The sequence below is a fragment of the Solanum tuberosum genome, unplaced genomic scaffold (assembly GCF_000226075.1).
Source record: "Solanum tuberosum cultivar DM 1-3 516 R44 unplaced genomic scaffold, SolTub_3.0 scf00168, whole genome shotgun sequence".
In the NCBI taxonomy this organism is placed as follows: Eukaryota; Viridiplantae; Streptophyta; class Magnoliopsida; order Solanales; family Solanaceae; genus Solanum; species Solanum tuberosum.
In genome coordinates, this window is record NW_006239096.1 from 357,266 (window position 1) to 373,646 (window position 16,381).

The 16,381-nt window shown below is 33.9% G+C and overlaps 2 protein-coding genes across 3 annotated transcripts; one reads left to right on the forward strand and one right to left on the reverse strand.

Annotated features, from left to right (window-relative positions):
- Nucleotides 1–5,548: 5,548 nt before the first annotated feature.
- Nucleotides 5,549–8,472, forward strand: LOC102582322 (protein NLP6-like). Of its 2 annotated transcripts, none has more exons than XM_006354186.2 (3): nt 5,549–6,286; nt 6,363–6,431; nt 6,543–7,595. In XM_006354186.2, the coding sequence occupies exons 1-3, from the start codon at nt 5,828–5,830 to the stop codon at nt 6,810–6,812; spliced, it is 798 nt and encodes a 265-aa protein (XP_006354248.2). In that variant the 5' UTR covers nt 5,549–5,827; the 3' UTR covers nt 6,813–7,595. The 2 variants fall into 2 exon arrangements, with proteins under 2 accessions (XP_006354248.2, XP_015167200.1); XM_015311714.1 differs by adding an exon at nt 7,710–8,472 and having other exon boundaries at nt 5,804–6,286; nt 6,363–7,626.
- A 1,732-nt stretch (nt 8,473–10,204) lies between these two features.
- Nucleotides 10,205–13,431, reverse strand: LOC102583225 (ADP,ATP carrier protein, mitochondrial-like). The gene is given in 4 exon segments (NM_001288356.1): nt 10,205–10,579; nt 10,946–11,317; nt 11,435–11,945; nt 13,384–13,431. Coding segments are annotated over 3 exon segments (1,161 nt in total). The 5' UTR covers nt 11,927–11,945; nt 13,384–13,431; the 3' UTR covers nt 10,205–10,282.
- Nucleotides 13,432–16,381: the final 2,950 nt, after the last annotated feature.

Consider the following 16,381-nt stretch of genomic DNA (forward strand, 5'->3'; position numbering starts at 1 on the left):
TGTTGATGCAAGTCAATTTGAAAAGTTTTGTAAATCCTCCATCAAAATAAAGGAATGCAAAGTGGTAGTACATTTGATCTCTTAAAGTGATGTTGAGGTGAGTCACATAAATTTGATAATGCCAAAGCATGACAATGAGTTTCTGATAAAAACTTATGGAGCATGCACAAATGGTTATGGTTCATTTCTTGAAGAGAATGTGACTTGTGTTCGTATGGATAAGGACATGTTCATGTATGGTTGGATAAATGTCACATCTCACCTCTACTGGAGGTTTGAGATATTGAATTTTTTTTTTGACATAAATGATCATTTTGGTCATATAATTTGAGTACTACACAAATATTGTGGTATGTTTTATTATGAACTATTAGAGGACAAAAGAAATAAATAATTCTTTTCATCATGACCAAAATAAATGTTGTTGTGTGACAACACAAATTTGTCATTGGTTGTCAAGAAATAAATCTTGCATGTAATAATTTTAACCATGACAATAATTATAATTTTCTCGTTGAAGGAGATGGTCACCATAAGAATGGTGTTGTGAAACTTGTGGCAGTACACAAACTTAATTAAGAGTTTCGGAAGAACTAATTTGTTACTATCCAGAAATGAAAATAGTTCATAATATTGAGGTTGTAGTAAGTATCAAAAGAAACTTTTTAAGTTTCGGAGGAACTGAAAAAAATTATTATATTGAGACCGTAAATTATTGAAAGATTAAATATCTTCATATTACTACAATCAAAGCGGGTTATGAATATTTACATAAAAGGTTACCCGCCTTTCGCTTGTTTGTTGTATACAAATATAAGCATGATGATGGAATCACATGAAAAAATAAACTAGAAGTTTACTAGAATAAATATTAGTTGGCATAACCAGTTGACCATTTCGGTTCAAATGTGATGCAAAAGAATTGAGAATTCATGGGGTTATATGTTGAAGAAATAAAAGATTCTTCAAGAATTCTCATGTGTTGTTTGTTCTCATGATAAAATGATCATTGTACCAGCAAAAGTTGTGATTGTATCCCCTGAAATTATTTGGAACATATAAAAAAGTGAATATGGGCCGGTTCACCTGCCATGTGGACCGCTTACTTTATGATTTAATAGATGCATCTATGGTATGGTTACATGTGCATTTGTATTAACTTACAAATTGGTTTTTGTAAGGTTGTTTGCTCGAGTTGTTAAATTAAGAGCACAATTCCAAACTATAAAATTATGTTGATAATGTTGGTTGGTTTAGCATAAATTATATGCCGAAAGATATGTTTAGCAGCTGAAATTATGTGTGGGGTGAATTATCTAGATCCTCGTTAAAAAAAATGTGAACTTGAAGTTCAAGAGATAATTCATTTGCAAAATGTTGCAAATAATTTGTCAGATGTATTTGCTAACCCAATATTTTAATTAAGCTGCAAATGCTCCAATAAATAGTCCTTGAAGGACAAAGTCTATGGTACGCCAGAAGCGTGATAGACCAAGCGATTCCAAACGTAAAACTCCTTGAGGAAGAAGAGGAGCAAATTTTTAACATGGTCATGATAATGAGGTAAGTGCTTTGAAAGAACACTATGACATAACACTTTCATAAAACCTTGGCAAAGGTTCAGGTACCTGAAAATGATGAAAAATGAAGAGATCTCGATAAGTTATGTCGTATTGGAATCGAGTCAAATGACCGTCGACGATATCTTTGATATGAAGTAGCACTCAATGCTATAAGTGGTTACAAGGATCTTATATTCGAATCTGTCATATAATGTGGACAGATAAATGATTGGCCAAATAAAATGCACTATTCAATTATATTTTGTTTCACTTAGAAAAGTGATGTTTTTGAACTTATAGTTTATAGATCAAAATATATGTCAGTGGGGGTACAAATGAATCATTGTACGAAAGTATAACCGTAAGATATAAAGTATTGTTTGTGCCTCGGGGCATAAAGGGTTTTCGCAGAAGTCCTGACATTATTAAATGGAGATATGTTCTCCAGTGATGGATGCAATGTGACTTATTTCAGTCTGGCAATAGATGAAATACTTGAATATGTATAATGACTGATTATCATGTCTAACTAGACGATGAAGGTTAGATGAAAATTCTTGAAGGATTTAAAAGGTCTTAAAACAATTCCATTGAGTAACCAATGGTTCTGAGATTGCTTAACATAGAGAAAGAATCTTTTCAACCTCATGAAAATGATTTAAAATGCCATGTATTAGTGCAATTGATGCACTTACAGATTGTTTGTTATGCAAATGCTAGAAGATTATTTGATAGTTATATATAAAGTTATGTGAGGGGATTGTCATATTATCATTCAAGTTATGCGAACAAACTAACAAAGAAAGTGACTCAACACATAGAAGATGTGTGATTTTCTTTGAGAAGAAAAGATGAGCAACATATAAAATTGAAATGATCAATCTCTGAGTTAGAAATGATTTGATTATGTAGATGCAAAATATTTATTTGATCTGCATAAAGCTCGATCACAAATGAGCTATTTGTTTACATATGGAGGCACAACAATATCTTGGCATTCAAAGAAACAAACATTGGGAACCACTTATTCAAATCATACAGAAATAATATTGATCTATGAAGTAAGTCGGGAGTGTGTATGGTTGGAATCATGATCTATCATATTCAAAAAATATGTGATTTTCCTTTGGCAAAGGATATTCTAACCACCATATACGGAAATAATATATAGCTCAATTGAAGGGAGGATACAATCAAAGGAGGTCGGACAAAGCATATTTCACCAAAAGTATTTTTCACACATGATCTTCAACAAAATGGTGAGATAGACGTTCAAAGACCCATTCAAGTGATAATCTTGTAAACTTATTCACTAAGGATTGCCAACATCAATATTTCAGAAGTTGTGATATAAGATTGGAATGCATCGTCTCCGAGATATCAAGTAAAATTTTTATCAGGGGGAGAAAAATACGCATTGTACTCTTTCCTTAACCATGGTTTTATCCCAATTGGGTTTTCCTGGTAAGGTTTTTAACGTGACAACATTCAAAGCGTATTAAAAGACATGTGTACTCTTTTTCCTTCACTAGGATTTTTTTCCCACGGGATTTTTTCCTAGTAAGGTTTTAACGAGGCATATTATCTATGGACATCCAAGGGGGAGTGTTATAAAATAATATATTGTGGATGTCCACTACATCAAGAAGTTACTCCATTACTTTCCTCCATTATGAAGATAACCATAACCCCCATAACCTCCACCTTAATAACCATTATTCTTGTAACCTTTCACTTCCATAACCTCCCACTTATATTCATGTTAATGTCATGTTTATGACTAACCTTTTGCATGCCTCTATGTCACACTATAAATAGAGGCATAAGGGTTCATATTGTAGAGACTTGAAGATTTGGTGAACACTTGAATAAGAAAAACCCTCATCTCTTGTCTCCCTATTTCTATTGCTATCATCTTTTATATTTCTTGTCTTGTTTTACTTTAGTTTTACAACAATTCTTAGTGTTGAATTGATTTTCTTTTTGCATTAGTATTAATTTGATTTTGATTTAAGTTTTATTATAATTAGGGAAAAGGGTCTAAAAAATACTTCAACTTTGGCCGAAATTGTTGTTACGATACCAAACTTTTGAAAGGAATTTTACCCCCCCCCCCCGCCGTACTATTTAATAGTGTATTTTATCTCATAGAAAGTGTAAGCATAAATTTTTTATGATATGTTGGGTGATAGTGATTTATTTTAATATATAATTAGTTATCATGCTTTATTTTTGAAGAGTTAAATCACATGAACTTTACTCAACATTTTAAGATATATTTCGTTCGTATATTAATATGAGAGGACTTTATAGTACTTTTTATGTGATGAATATCTAAATTGTATTTTTAATAATCAATTAATTTAATTACATTTAGCTTTAAAAATTAATCAAATGAAAGAAAAACACCAAAATTTAGTGTAATGCTAGTGGTACCTTTTACCACATCGGTGGAAGACACGTGATCTTTAGCATTTATAATGCTATTAGTTAGAGCATTGGTAGAAAAGAGTAATTACATATAGTTTGGGCAATTAGGAGTGAGATAGTATTAAGTTAGTGCAATTTTGGGCATTTGGTAGTGAGATAGGATCAAGTTAGTGCAATTAAGTAGGTGTCTATGTGTATGGGGGTGTCCTATGTGGATGGAGTTAGTTCAAGAACAAAATAATTAATTAGGAGATATTAATTAATATTGCCTAGAAAAATTCTTTTTTGTTAATTTTTACAAAAAGAATTTGGTATATATTTTGCAAGTAAATTTCCAAGTAATTTACCTGCGAAATATAAATTCCTAAAAGAATCAAACGAGCGTTACATTGATGGAAGAACTTACATTGAAGGAGAAAATTAATGAAAAACTGAAGAAATCACCCCTCCTTGCCCTAGCCTGACCTTGAACGAGTTTTGGGAGTAAAATATATAAGAGAACAACACAATAACTAGGGGTGTACATGGTCGGGTTGGTTCGGGTTTTTCAAATATCAAACCAAACCATTAGTGTCGGATTTTTAAATCTATAAACCAAACCAAACCAATAAAACTCGGGTTTTTCCTCTACAGTATTCATACAAACATATAATTTACTTGTACTTCAAATATTTCTTCAGTCCTACCAAAATACAACTATCTAAGGTGTTTCTTAAGAATACAACACAAACAATGATATGATTAATGACACTAAAATATCCAAAAATCATAATAATAATGAAATCGCGTAAAATAAATATTGCAAATTAACAAGTCATAATGAAATGATCATAATTTAAAAGTACTAAATCATGCTAAAATAAGTTTAATAAGTATTAGTTACATGACTAAATATTAAAGGAAATTAAAATTAGATTATGTACTTTAATTGTCTAAACCAATGTAAAACCAAAGAACAAATATTCAATATTATTGTCATTCTTAGTGTTAAATTGATTTTCTTTTTGCATTAGTATTAATTTGATTTTGATTTAAGTTTTACTATAATTACCAACATCTATGGACTATAATTTTTATGGAACCATTCAAAATTCTAAGTTTCAAACTTGAAATAATATATTAAAAGATAAAAACTATGAAAAAGTATAAGAAATATTTAAAAATTATATCAAAGTAAACATTTTTATGTATAAAATAAAAAAATTTAAAATTATATATATGATGTCGGGTTGGTTTGGTCTCGGGTTGGTTTTTTTTAGTTAAAACCAAACCAACCCAAATATAGTCGGATTTTTTTTTCAACACCAAAACCAAGTCAAACCAACCACTAGTCGGGTTTTTTTTCTGGTTTGACTTGGTTTGCGATTTGGTTCAATTTTCGGTTCGGTTTTGTACACCCCTAACAATAACCAATGTAGTTTATAACTAAATTAAATAAACCCAGTAATAATAAAATAAAAAAGGAAATACAGCATAGATGAGGAGAATTTCTATTTTTTTTTATACATATTGCATAACCTACCTCTAAAGATTGGGCAATAAATTATATAAGCAGCAGAGCGACGGGGCAAAGGTAGTGAAATTGTATTGTATAGTATGGAGCATCTTGTTCAGCAACCTTCAGATGTATGTGACCTAATGCCTTGTAAACTGGACATGCGTCAACTGAAGTCCAATGGCTGGGCATTTTGGAGCATAAAACACAACGACGAGTTGGACTACCTGCGATCCATTAAGTCTTTTTTTTGTGAGTAAGTTGTGAATATCAAACTTATTTTCCAATTTCAGTTTAGCACTAATCTTATCTTTGTGATACAACTTATTCTGTTGTTTCCATGTTTCCAACTGAGAAATGGAGGATCCAATCTGTTATGCAGAAAATAATGTTGACTCCAAATATTTCTCTGTTTCAATTCTGGGCACCCATCAAGGTCAATGTATCTACTTTCCTGTCCACTGCGGATCAACCATTTGCTTTCTATCAGAAACTTGATAAGAGTCTGTCTTCATACAGGAAGCTCTGTCTAGATACTTTGATTCCCATGGACAACTACAGCTACAAGAAAATTCCATTTGGCCCCCCTGGACGAGTTTTCTCAAGACGCTTGCCAGAATATAACCCCAACGTCCCAAGCTACTCCGCTGCAGAGTTTCCACTGCTTCAAACTGCAATTCCCTTGGGAATTCATTCTTATTATGCATTTCCAGTCTCCAACCGCCATGATCAGCAGTGCCTTGGTGTATTTGAGATTGTATCTACACAACCATCTCGCTGTCTTCCCAACCTTATTATGGTATTTGCTCAACGACACTTTTGTTTATATTCCGTTTGAACAATTCCATAATCCTTGTTTAATTTTCCATTCATAGGGCCTGAATTTCGAATCAGTTGGGTTGTATATTCCTAACTCATTGGACATACTTTTTGGACCTTCAACGGTAAGGTGTTGCTGCCTTTTTTATTTTGGCGAAACTAAACAAAATAAATGAAAGTAAAAAAAAAAGAGATCAGTCCCACTAATTTCATAGCTTATCTTATCTTTTTTACAGCCGCTGGAAGATGAAAGACTTGACAATATAGAGGGCAGATCCTTGAAAGACATAGTTCACCCTTTGCACAAATTTGGATTCCTTTTTCCCGATCTGCCTCTTCGAAAGTCTTGTATTGTGCTGCTGCCTCCATATATGAACGTCCGGAACCAATGTATCATGCGTTTGAATATTCTTCTGAGGTCTGTTTTATTGAGAGTGGCAAGGCATTGGTTGGGAGGGCATTTGCATCCCAAGGTTCATGCTTTTGCAAAGATGTTACTCTATTAAGCATTAATGAGTACCCTTTGGTGCCTATTGCACGAAAAGTTGGATTCACTCAGAGTTTTGCAATTTGTTTGCAAAGTAAATGCGCCAACAATATTGTTTTCGTAGTTGAGTACTTTCTGCCACCCAATGAAATGGTTGTTAAAGATACAAATATTTTCTTAAACATGCTTTTATCCACAATGAAAGAACAACTTCCAGGTTTCATAGGTGGTTCTGGAAATGAACTAGGACAGAGGATGCTTGTTGAAGTTGTTAAAATTTCCCCCAGTGATGAACTTGACTCCTTTGAAATTGGCCAAACTTTGCCGAGTGTTCAATCACTTCAAGATGGTGGAGAAACAACAGAAATTGGCCAACGTCTGTCGAGTGTTCAATCAGTTCAGGATGGAGGAGAAATAACGGAAATTGATTCTTTCTGTCAACAGTCAAATTTACAGAACGGGGAGGATAATGTTGCTGCTGCACTACTGGTTCTTGTTCATCATACATGCGTGACTCACTCAACTGTGAAAGGACAGTGGAAATTGATCTGTTACTTCCTCATCCAATAGAGGAAGCTGTGACAAACAGAGGAAAAGTTAACTTGGATGGAGCACATGATGACCACATTGAGGATACAAGTGAAATATTGCAACTTGATTCACACTTTGAGCAACCAAACTTAGAAATCAATTCTGCGGGAAATGCAACGAGAAGATCCATTCACATAAGAACAAAGCAATCCAAAGGATAGAAAAAGATCATGGGATTACTCGCAAGATTCTGGAGCAGCATTATGGCATGACTCTTGAAGATGCTGCCAAAGATCTACATGGTAAGTTCACTAACTTTAGCGCATCTGAAATGATTTATGCATAGGTTCACTGAAATCCCTTTTGTGGACTTCATTTATTGCAGTTAGTCGAGCAACACTGAAACGAATATGTAGAGAAAATGAAATCGCTAGATGGCCAAATCACAAGACTAGAAAGGTTAATGTCCATGTTAGCCAAGGCGTATCTTTTCAAGGTGCTGAACCATATGTGGTCGATAAACAATGTCCTGCTCTTTCCCAAGAAAAAGGCACAGATTATTTGGGTCACAAAATATCTCCTGCAACAGGAAAACCTTGTGATAAAGTGAAAACTTTAAAGGTTACATATAGAGGTGATATCATAAAGTTTCAACTCCCCTTTTCATCAACGAGGGTAGAATTGGAGGGGGAAGTGGAAAAGAGGCTTACGATATCACTTGAAAGGTTTTCAATAAAGTATCAAGATGAAGATGACGATTGGATTTTGATAACTACTGATTCAGATTTGAGGGATGGGATGCATTCACTTAGATTGTTGGGAAGGACTACTATGAGATTACTGGTTACCCCAGAAGCTAACTCGTGAAGGACTTTCCGAAAGTGATGTTATCTTTTGGTGATATGGTGTTTGTCTCTTCCCTGAGGTGTTGCGACATGTCTTTGTGCTCAGTGAACCAAAGTGATTAATGCTGTTACGAATGGGGAACTGTCAAATTACGAAAGATGCCTATATATAGAAGAGGAAAATAATGAGTTATGTCATTTTCTTTTGATTAACTATTTTGTATTTTCTGTTAGTTGTTTGATTACATGAACAACCTGTTTGTAAGTTGCTTTGATGATCAATACAAAGCTTAATTTGTTACATTATTGTTCCTACTCCATGCTTATCTGCCCTGTTACCATGCTCGATGTTCAGTTCAATACCCTCTTTTAATCAGTGAAGTCACGCAAGGGTCATTCTAGTATTGTCTCTTCCATTTGCAGTATGCTATCACCACTGCAGGAGGAGATGAAGTTGTAATTTCTTCTTCACGTAATTATTTATTTTTAAGCTCTCCTTTCATATAGGCTCTTCCATTTTATGGTTATTACTTATTAGCATTTTAGTTTTATATTTTGTGCATTTAGATTGTAAATCCTTTTGACAGAAATAAATGTTTTAAACCATATGTAGGCACTAATTTATACACATTTCCTTTATTTATCTATAATAATTTTCTTTATATTTATTTTTTATATTTATAAGGAAAAAAAATCATGACATCTTCACTAGTTCAATCAAAAATACTTTGTTTGTTGTAATCAATCACCCAAAACCAAGAGTGACTTTTCATTAGAAAATGCAACTTAACTGTAGTGAACAAAATTCAGATTTTTTGTGTTTTATGGATTCTTATTTAGAAACTGAGAATTACACAATGTTTTGAGCATATTATGTTGTTTCTAAATAATTTTCTTAGAAAAAAATCGTATATGGGTTGTGTACCAAAGAGCTGAGCCACTGCTTGTTCAATCACTAATTGTACTCTGACCCAATTTATGACTTGTTTTTTTTTTAATTAACATCAAAAGGAATGACACATCTCTTTATTTAGTACTCCCTCCATCCCATAAAATAGTTATTTCATATTACTTGATCACTTACTAAATCATGATAGAATTAATTAATATTTTTTTATTTTATCCCACAATTGATGGGGTCTTTATTTAGTACTCCCTCCGTCCCATAAAATAGTTATTCCATATTACTTATCACTTACTAAATCAGGATATAATTAATTAAAAAATTTCTATTTTATCCCACAATTGATGGGCTCTTTGGAATGTGAACAATTCCCAATAAGCAATTCATATAGTATATTTTTTCATCTAATATGGGTTGGAGGGAGTAACAATTTAACTTTAAAATACATAATCTATAATCACACAAACATTTATAACTTAATTTATACTCTCTCCGTCCACTTTAAATTGTCATATTGTGATTTTAAAAGTCAATTTGACTAATTTTCAAAATTATATTATAGATTACATTAATTTGATATTTTAAACAAAAAATTTAAATATTCAAAGGCATATGAAAAGTACTATAAATTGCAATTTTTTGCCTATCAAAATAACAAAAAATACATCATAAAATGTTAGTCAAAGTTTATGTAGTTTGAAAACTCGAAAATAATAAACCATAACAATTAAAAGTAAAAAGAGAGTATCAAAACAGAGATACAATTGATGGCTGCAGGTTCTGATTTTGTACTCTCAAGAGTCATCCTGCGTAGCATAATTATGTATAGACAGAGGGGCAAGCAAATAAAATTGTACACCAACAAGAGAATTATGAAAACAAGATGGTTAGGGCAAAATATTGTGTACCACACTTAAATTAACATTAGTCCCAAACTGATCCGCATTTGATTTTATGAAAAGATTCATTCAGAATCTGTAAGCTCTGCAATTGAAATAAGGTCCGCCCAAACAAAACAGTAATAACCCTTCAACAAGGGAAACGAGTGTGGGGTTTTTAAGCTTTAACCCACTCTTTAAGATTTTGAATTATTACAAAAAGGCACAAGGAAAAATGATAATTAATTGTCTCCCCAACTGAATACTCAAATGTAACACCAAAAAGATTTTCATCACCATCTAAATTCTAAAAGGATGTTACGAGGCTGACTTAGGCACCGCCAGATCCGTATTTCTTTCCCAAAACCAGAACCTGAAGCTTGTCATATCCGGCCAACACACCAGCACCGGCAACAGCTCGGAGGATGTTAGCACCAGCACCCTTGAACAGAGATTTGGGACCCTCATTCTTGACAATCTGGGAGAATGCATCGAGCGAGCTCTTGTACTTAACCGCCTCACCAGATGTCATCATCATTCTTCTTCTTACTGTATCAATTGGGTAAGAAGCAAGACCAGCACCATTGGTGATGAGCCAACCAAGTCCAAAGCTAGCAAAGAAACTATCCTGTATACAGCACCATAATAAGGGTCAGACACTATAGTTTTTTATACTAAAACATTTATTTATCCATATTAACCTCACAAAAGAAACTCAATCAATTACAATTATCCACTTTCTAGCAAACAACTCAAGGAAGACGAAAATATCAGCTGAAATTGACAATCTTTTACGAAAAATGCTGAATTCTTATCACTCTCCCACAATAAGTCCTAAACATTGTCTTCTCCAACATGAAAACATTCATGCATATATACAGCCAACAAAATGGCAAGACCAACAATATTTTGGTTTGACACAGCAAACGACAATATTCAGAATAGTATAAAGACGTGAACAAGCAGAGCAAAGCCAACATATACAAACACTAACCTGCAGGTTTCCTGTCAAGAGGACAGGCTTCAAGGAGTCGTACATTCCAAAGTACAAACCCCGGTAAACAATGATACCAACACATGAAATGTTGAATCCACGGTATAGACCAGCAATTCCATCAGATTTAAGTGTCTTCCTGTAGACATCAACCAAACCATTGAACTGCCTCTCACCTCCCTTCTTTGAAGCCTTGGCATCATTAGCAAGACGGGTACGAGCATAGTCCAAGGAGTAGACAAAGAACAAAGAAGAAGCACCAGCAGCACCACCTGAGGCAAGGTTGCCAGCAAACCACTTCCAGTAGCCATCACGGTCCTTCTTGAAGTTGAAGAGTCTCTTGAAGTAGTCCTTGAATGCAAAGTTCAGGGCCTGTGGAACAGAGCATCAATCAGTCAATGCTCGACTTAAGCAAACAACAGAGCAATAAATGTGCATGTATCTTTGATGCATAAATTACAGCCCTCAAAATGAATACAAATGGTAAACCTGAGTGGGGAAATAACGGATAACATTAGCAGTGTTTCCTCTCCATAAAGACCCAAAACCTTCTTCCTTAATTGTCCTCCCAAAACATTCGCCAATTCCCTTGTATGGTTCTGAGAGCCTACCAGCCTTGAGCATCTCATCTTGATTTTGGATCAATAGTTTCACACGCTCAATAGGGGCAGCAGCGGTCTTTGATACAGCAGCAGAAACTCCACCCATGAGAAAGTCAGTGGCAAAAGCTGCAAGTCCTTTCTCTTGAGGAGCCTGCACAAACACAGGTGAGGCATTTGAGGTGATCAATGATAGATCCTGAGTGGCTTGGCCTCTCTGCAGTCCAGCATTGGAGTAGTTGCCATAAGCAAAATGCCTCTGGTAAATAGCAGGCTGAACGCCCCCATAGCGAGCATGGACATCTTGGGATAGACTAGAGCGCAAGTGCAGCTGGTTAGCTGCCTTCTGGAAAACAGTTGGATGCTGGTTCATATCTGCCATGGCAACGTTTAAAAAAGTCCTGCACAGATTGAACATGAATCAGATCTCTATGCTTAAGCTCAACATTGACAAAATAAGTCCATAAATCCAGCAAAGTACAAAAAAACTGCTGCCATAAGCACTAGGAGTTCTCATCATTCATCTGCTGATCAGCACGCTAAACAATTAAGACCATCTATCTAATCACAATATATACATACCCCAACACAAACTTAAAAACATTACTGAACATAGTATTCTCACATTTACCCACCATTTGAAATGGCAATTCCTTTGCTGCCTTAGAAATGTCTACAGCTACCACTTTAATGATCTCTACTTAGCAATTAAAGTAGGCAAAACTTTAACTCAAAATTTAATGTTTAAAGTCTAATGATAAATCTTGTTCAAGTCAAATCTCAAAATATTTTATGCTGGAAAATGTGCATTAAAAGCTCAACCAAACAACTTCACACAAAAAGAATATATTTCACAATTAGCACGAATTCAAATAATAAACAACAATTAGATTTACAAATCTTGAATTGCATCAATTCCAATTTCATTAGCTGATATAGATTTACAAACAGACCACCATATCAATTTCAGAATAATGTTTAATATCTTGTGCACAAAGTACCAACAGTATGCATAGCATGCTTGCACTAATTGAGTCCTATAATTATATAACACAAGACAAACCTAATATATATAGATAGTAAGATTCCCCTGATTCAACCTCAATGCTAAATTCGAACATGAATCAACTCGTAATTCATTAATAAATTTAAACAATAAAATTAGTCTTCCTCTGACCCAAGTTTAAGTCGATAGTACTTCCTTCATAGTCTGCCACATTTCTTATAATAAAAAGCAATTTAATACTCATACTACCAATTAGATTATTTATAGCCACAAAAACATATACATAGCTTGTTTTAGATCACACATTTAAAAAATTATTCTTTCTTAAACTCGGTGACTAGTCAACCCTAGTCAACCGCAATCACATAAACTGAGGATGGACAATATAAAGTACTACAACCAGCAATTCTACAAAACATTCAGTAAAAATCTACTAAAAATCACTATACGTTGTCTATGGAGCAGCAAAATGAATGAACATAGCAATACTATAACTCATTGACCAGATCTGCGGACTCAACAGTCAAAATATTCATCCACAACTAAAAAAAGCATTGAAAATCATAAATAAGAGCAGATCCATTAAACTAAATCACATTTCTAGCAACAAAAAAAAACAGATCTCCATAACACCTTCAAAACTACTCAGAAATGAACCGCACTAAGGTTACAAAACAGAACAATCACTATATTTTACAGATCTAATCAGAAAACAGCAAAAAAAAAAAACAGTAAAATGAACACATACATAAGCAAAACGGAGATCGAAAATCTGAAAAAAAATAAAACTAAACGATCTATATGTAGCCATTAGAGAAAGAGAGAGATTATACCTTCGTTCAACTCGCCTCGAAAGTAGTGATGGAGAGGAGAAGAACGAGGAGATGATGAGAAAGAGGGGTGAAAGGAGTTGAAACGGCGAATGCAACACTGCTATATATATTGGTTTTATTGGGTTGGCTGCCTCACTGACCTATTTTTGCGAATATTTTTGTAGGAATTTGACTTTTAATCCCTACTTCGCGGGCGCATGATTCCATTTTACGACCTCTTTCTTTAGGTATTGGTGGTTTGAAATTTATTGATTTGATTAATGTAAATTTGTAGAATTTTCATTTCAAAATAAGTTAATTATTGATATTTTTTTCATAGTTTAAAATAAGAGAACTGTTCAAAGTTTAAGGGAGTTGTTTATGTAGTCATTTCATTTCAAAATAAGTGAGTTATTTCAAAGTATTGCTATGGCGAATCCAAGATTGACTCTTGAAAATGTGTAGGTTACATTGGGTGTTACTTTTTTTGGTTTGTAAGTATAGAAAGAGATCTTGTTACCTAAGTTAATTATATAACAAAATCTCTCTCTATACTTACAAACCAAAAATTTCTTGTACCACTGTTTGTTTTAGTGGTAGATGATATAACGACCCTCTAGGTTGTTTTGACCACTAGACCTATTTCTATCATAAAAGACTCTTCCCGTAAATATTAAATAGGCTTTTGAACTTTCATTTAACTAAAGTTATTTAATCGATGGATAATCTTTTAACTAAGTAATTTAATTGGTGGTTAATGGCCGAGTCCATAGTGTATTTAATATCCTTTGAGTCTTGATATATAGGTAACAATAAATTATAGCTTAAAGGAATATAAAATATATTTTTTATTTCGAGTCATTGCACGAACCTGCTTGAGTGTCGACAAATACTTTACTTGATGATAAACGATAAATTTTAATAGATCTCAGATGAATATAATACCTCAAACTATGGGCCTCATCCATGATTAGTCTAGTCAACTCATCTATCCAAAGAACATATGTACGATCTTTATCCTCAAAACAACCTAGCGGGTCGTTACATCATCTACCACTAAAACAAACGTTCGTCCTCGAACGGTAAAAGAAATAAAAGCAATTGAACATTAAAAACAAATGGGATATCTGATCCATATGTCCGACTAGTGCTCCAACATAGCCTTCTCAACTGGATATTGCTTCCATTGAATCCTTACGGAAAAAATTTCTTTTGACCTCAACTTTCAAATTTGTCTATCCAATATAATAACCAGTTCCTCCTTAAAAGTCAGATTCTGATCAAGTAACACTAAATCCAATTGAATCACATGAAAACCATCTTGATGGTACTTATTCAACATCGAAATATGAAGCACAAGTTGAAAACTCGACAAATCAGGTGGAATAGACAACTCGTAACCCACCCCGCCAATATGCTAAACAATCTCGAAAGGACCAATATGCCTTAAGCTGAACTTGCCCTTCTTTACAAATCTCATCACACCCTTCATAGGTGAAACCTTTACTAGAATCCACTCTCCAACCATAAACTTCAAATCAAGAACCTCTCGATCTGCAAAACTCTTTTGTCTACTCTAAGCCGTGAGAAACCGATTTTGAATCAACTTGATCTTATCAAAGGACTCTCTCAACAAATTTGTACCCCACGGCCTAACCTTAAATGCATCAAACCAACCAATCAATTATCAATATTTTTTATCATACAAAATCTCGAATGGTGTCATCTCAATGGTTGAATGATAACTGTCATTGTATGCAAACTCCGCTAAAGACAAAATCTGATACTAAGGATCACCAAAGTCGATCACTCATGCCCGCAAGATGTCCTCAAGGACCCGAATAGTCTATTCAAACTAGCCATCAATTTGAGGGTGAAAGGTTGTACTAATATTCTTTCCGAGTTTCCAACTCCTTCTACATAGACCTCCAGAAATGAGATGTCAATTATATACCTCGATTTGAAATAATAGAAATGGACACCCTATGTAAGCGAACTATCTCCTGAATGTATATTTTTGGTCAACTTCTTTAAATTATAAGTAGTTTGAATGGATATGAAACATGCAGACTTGGTCAATCAATTCACGATGACCGATATAGTATTCAACATACCCAAGGTACATGGAAACCCTACCACAAGGTTCATAGCAATCCGCTCTCACTTCCTCTCATGTATAAACTCTTTCAAGTCACACCTCTAGACTTTCGGTGTTCATACTTCACTTGATGGTAAACAATACATCTTAATAGACATCAAATGAAAATAATACCTCAAACTATGGGTCTCCTCCGTGATCAGTCTAGTCAACTCACCTATCCAAAGAACATACGTATGATCTTTTTCCTCAAAACTCCCTCACCATGAAATATTTCCTCATTGGCTTCTCCTTGTCGCCCCTTATCTCGAATCTTACACAAATTATTATCAACAAACTGTCAAATCCGAATTCGCTTCAATAAGGACTACCTCACCTCCATGTAAGCCAAAACTCTATTAGATTCTGAAACATCAAGTCTTACAAAGCAATTGGCTTAGGATTGGTTATCCATAACCAAATGACGCTCTCCCACATGTAACAAAGGTAGACTACCCATTCTCACTGCCTTTCAACCTAAGATATCTACTATCACATTCGCCTTGCCCTAATAATAAATGATAGTCATCTCATAGTCTTTGAGCAACTCTAATCATCTCTGTGTTGTACAATCCACCACAAACATACACCAAAATTGATAATCAATCATTTAAAGCTAAATATCCAATCTTTGATGATAAATCTTGGGTTGTATTTAGGGGTGTGCAAAAACCGAACCGAAAAAAACACTATTGGTTTATTGATATTGGGTTATTGGGATAACGGTTTTCAAACGGTTTTGCAAAAATTTTTATTGGGTTATTGGTTCGGTTTCCGGTTTTATAATTTTTGTTAATGGTTAAACCGATAACCCAATAAGACTATACTAAATTTACTAGTCTTATTGTTAATGGTTAAACGATTGTTACTTTCACACTTTTT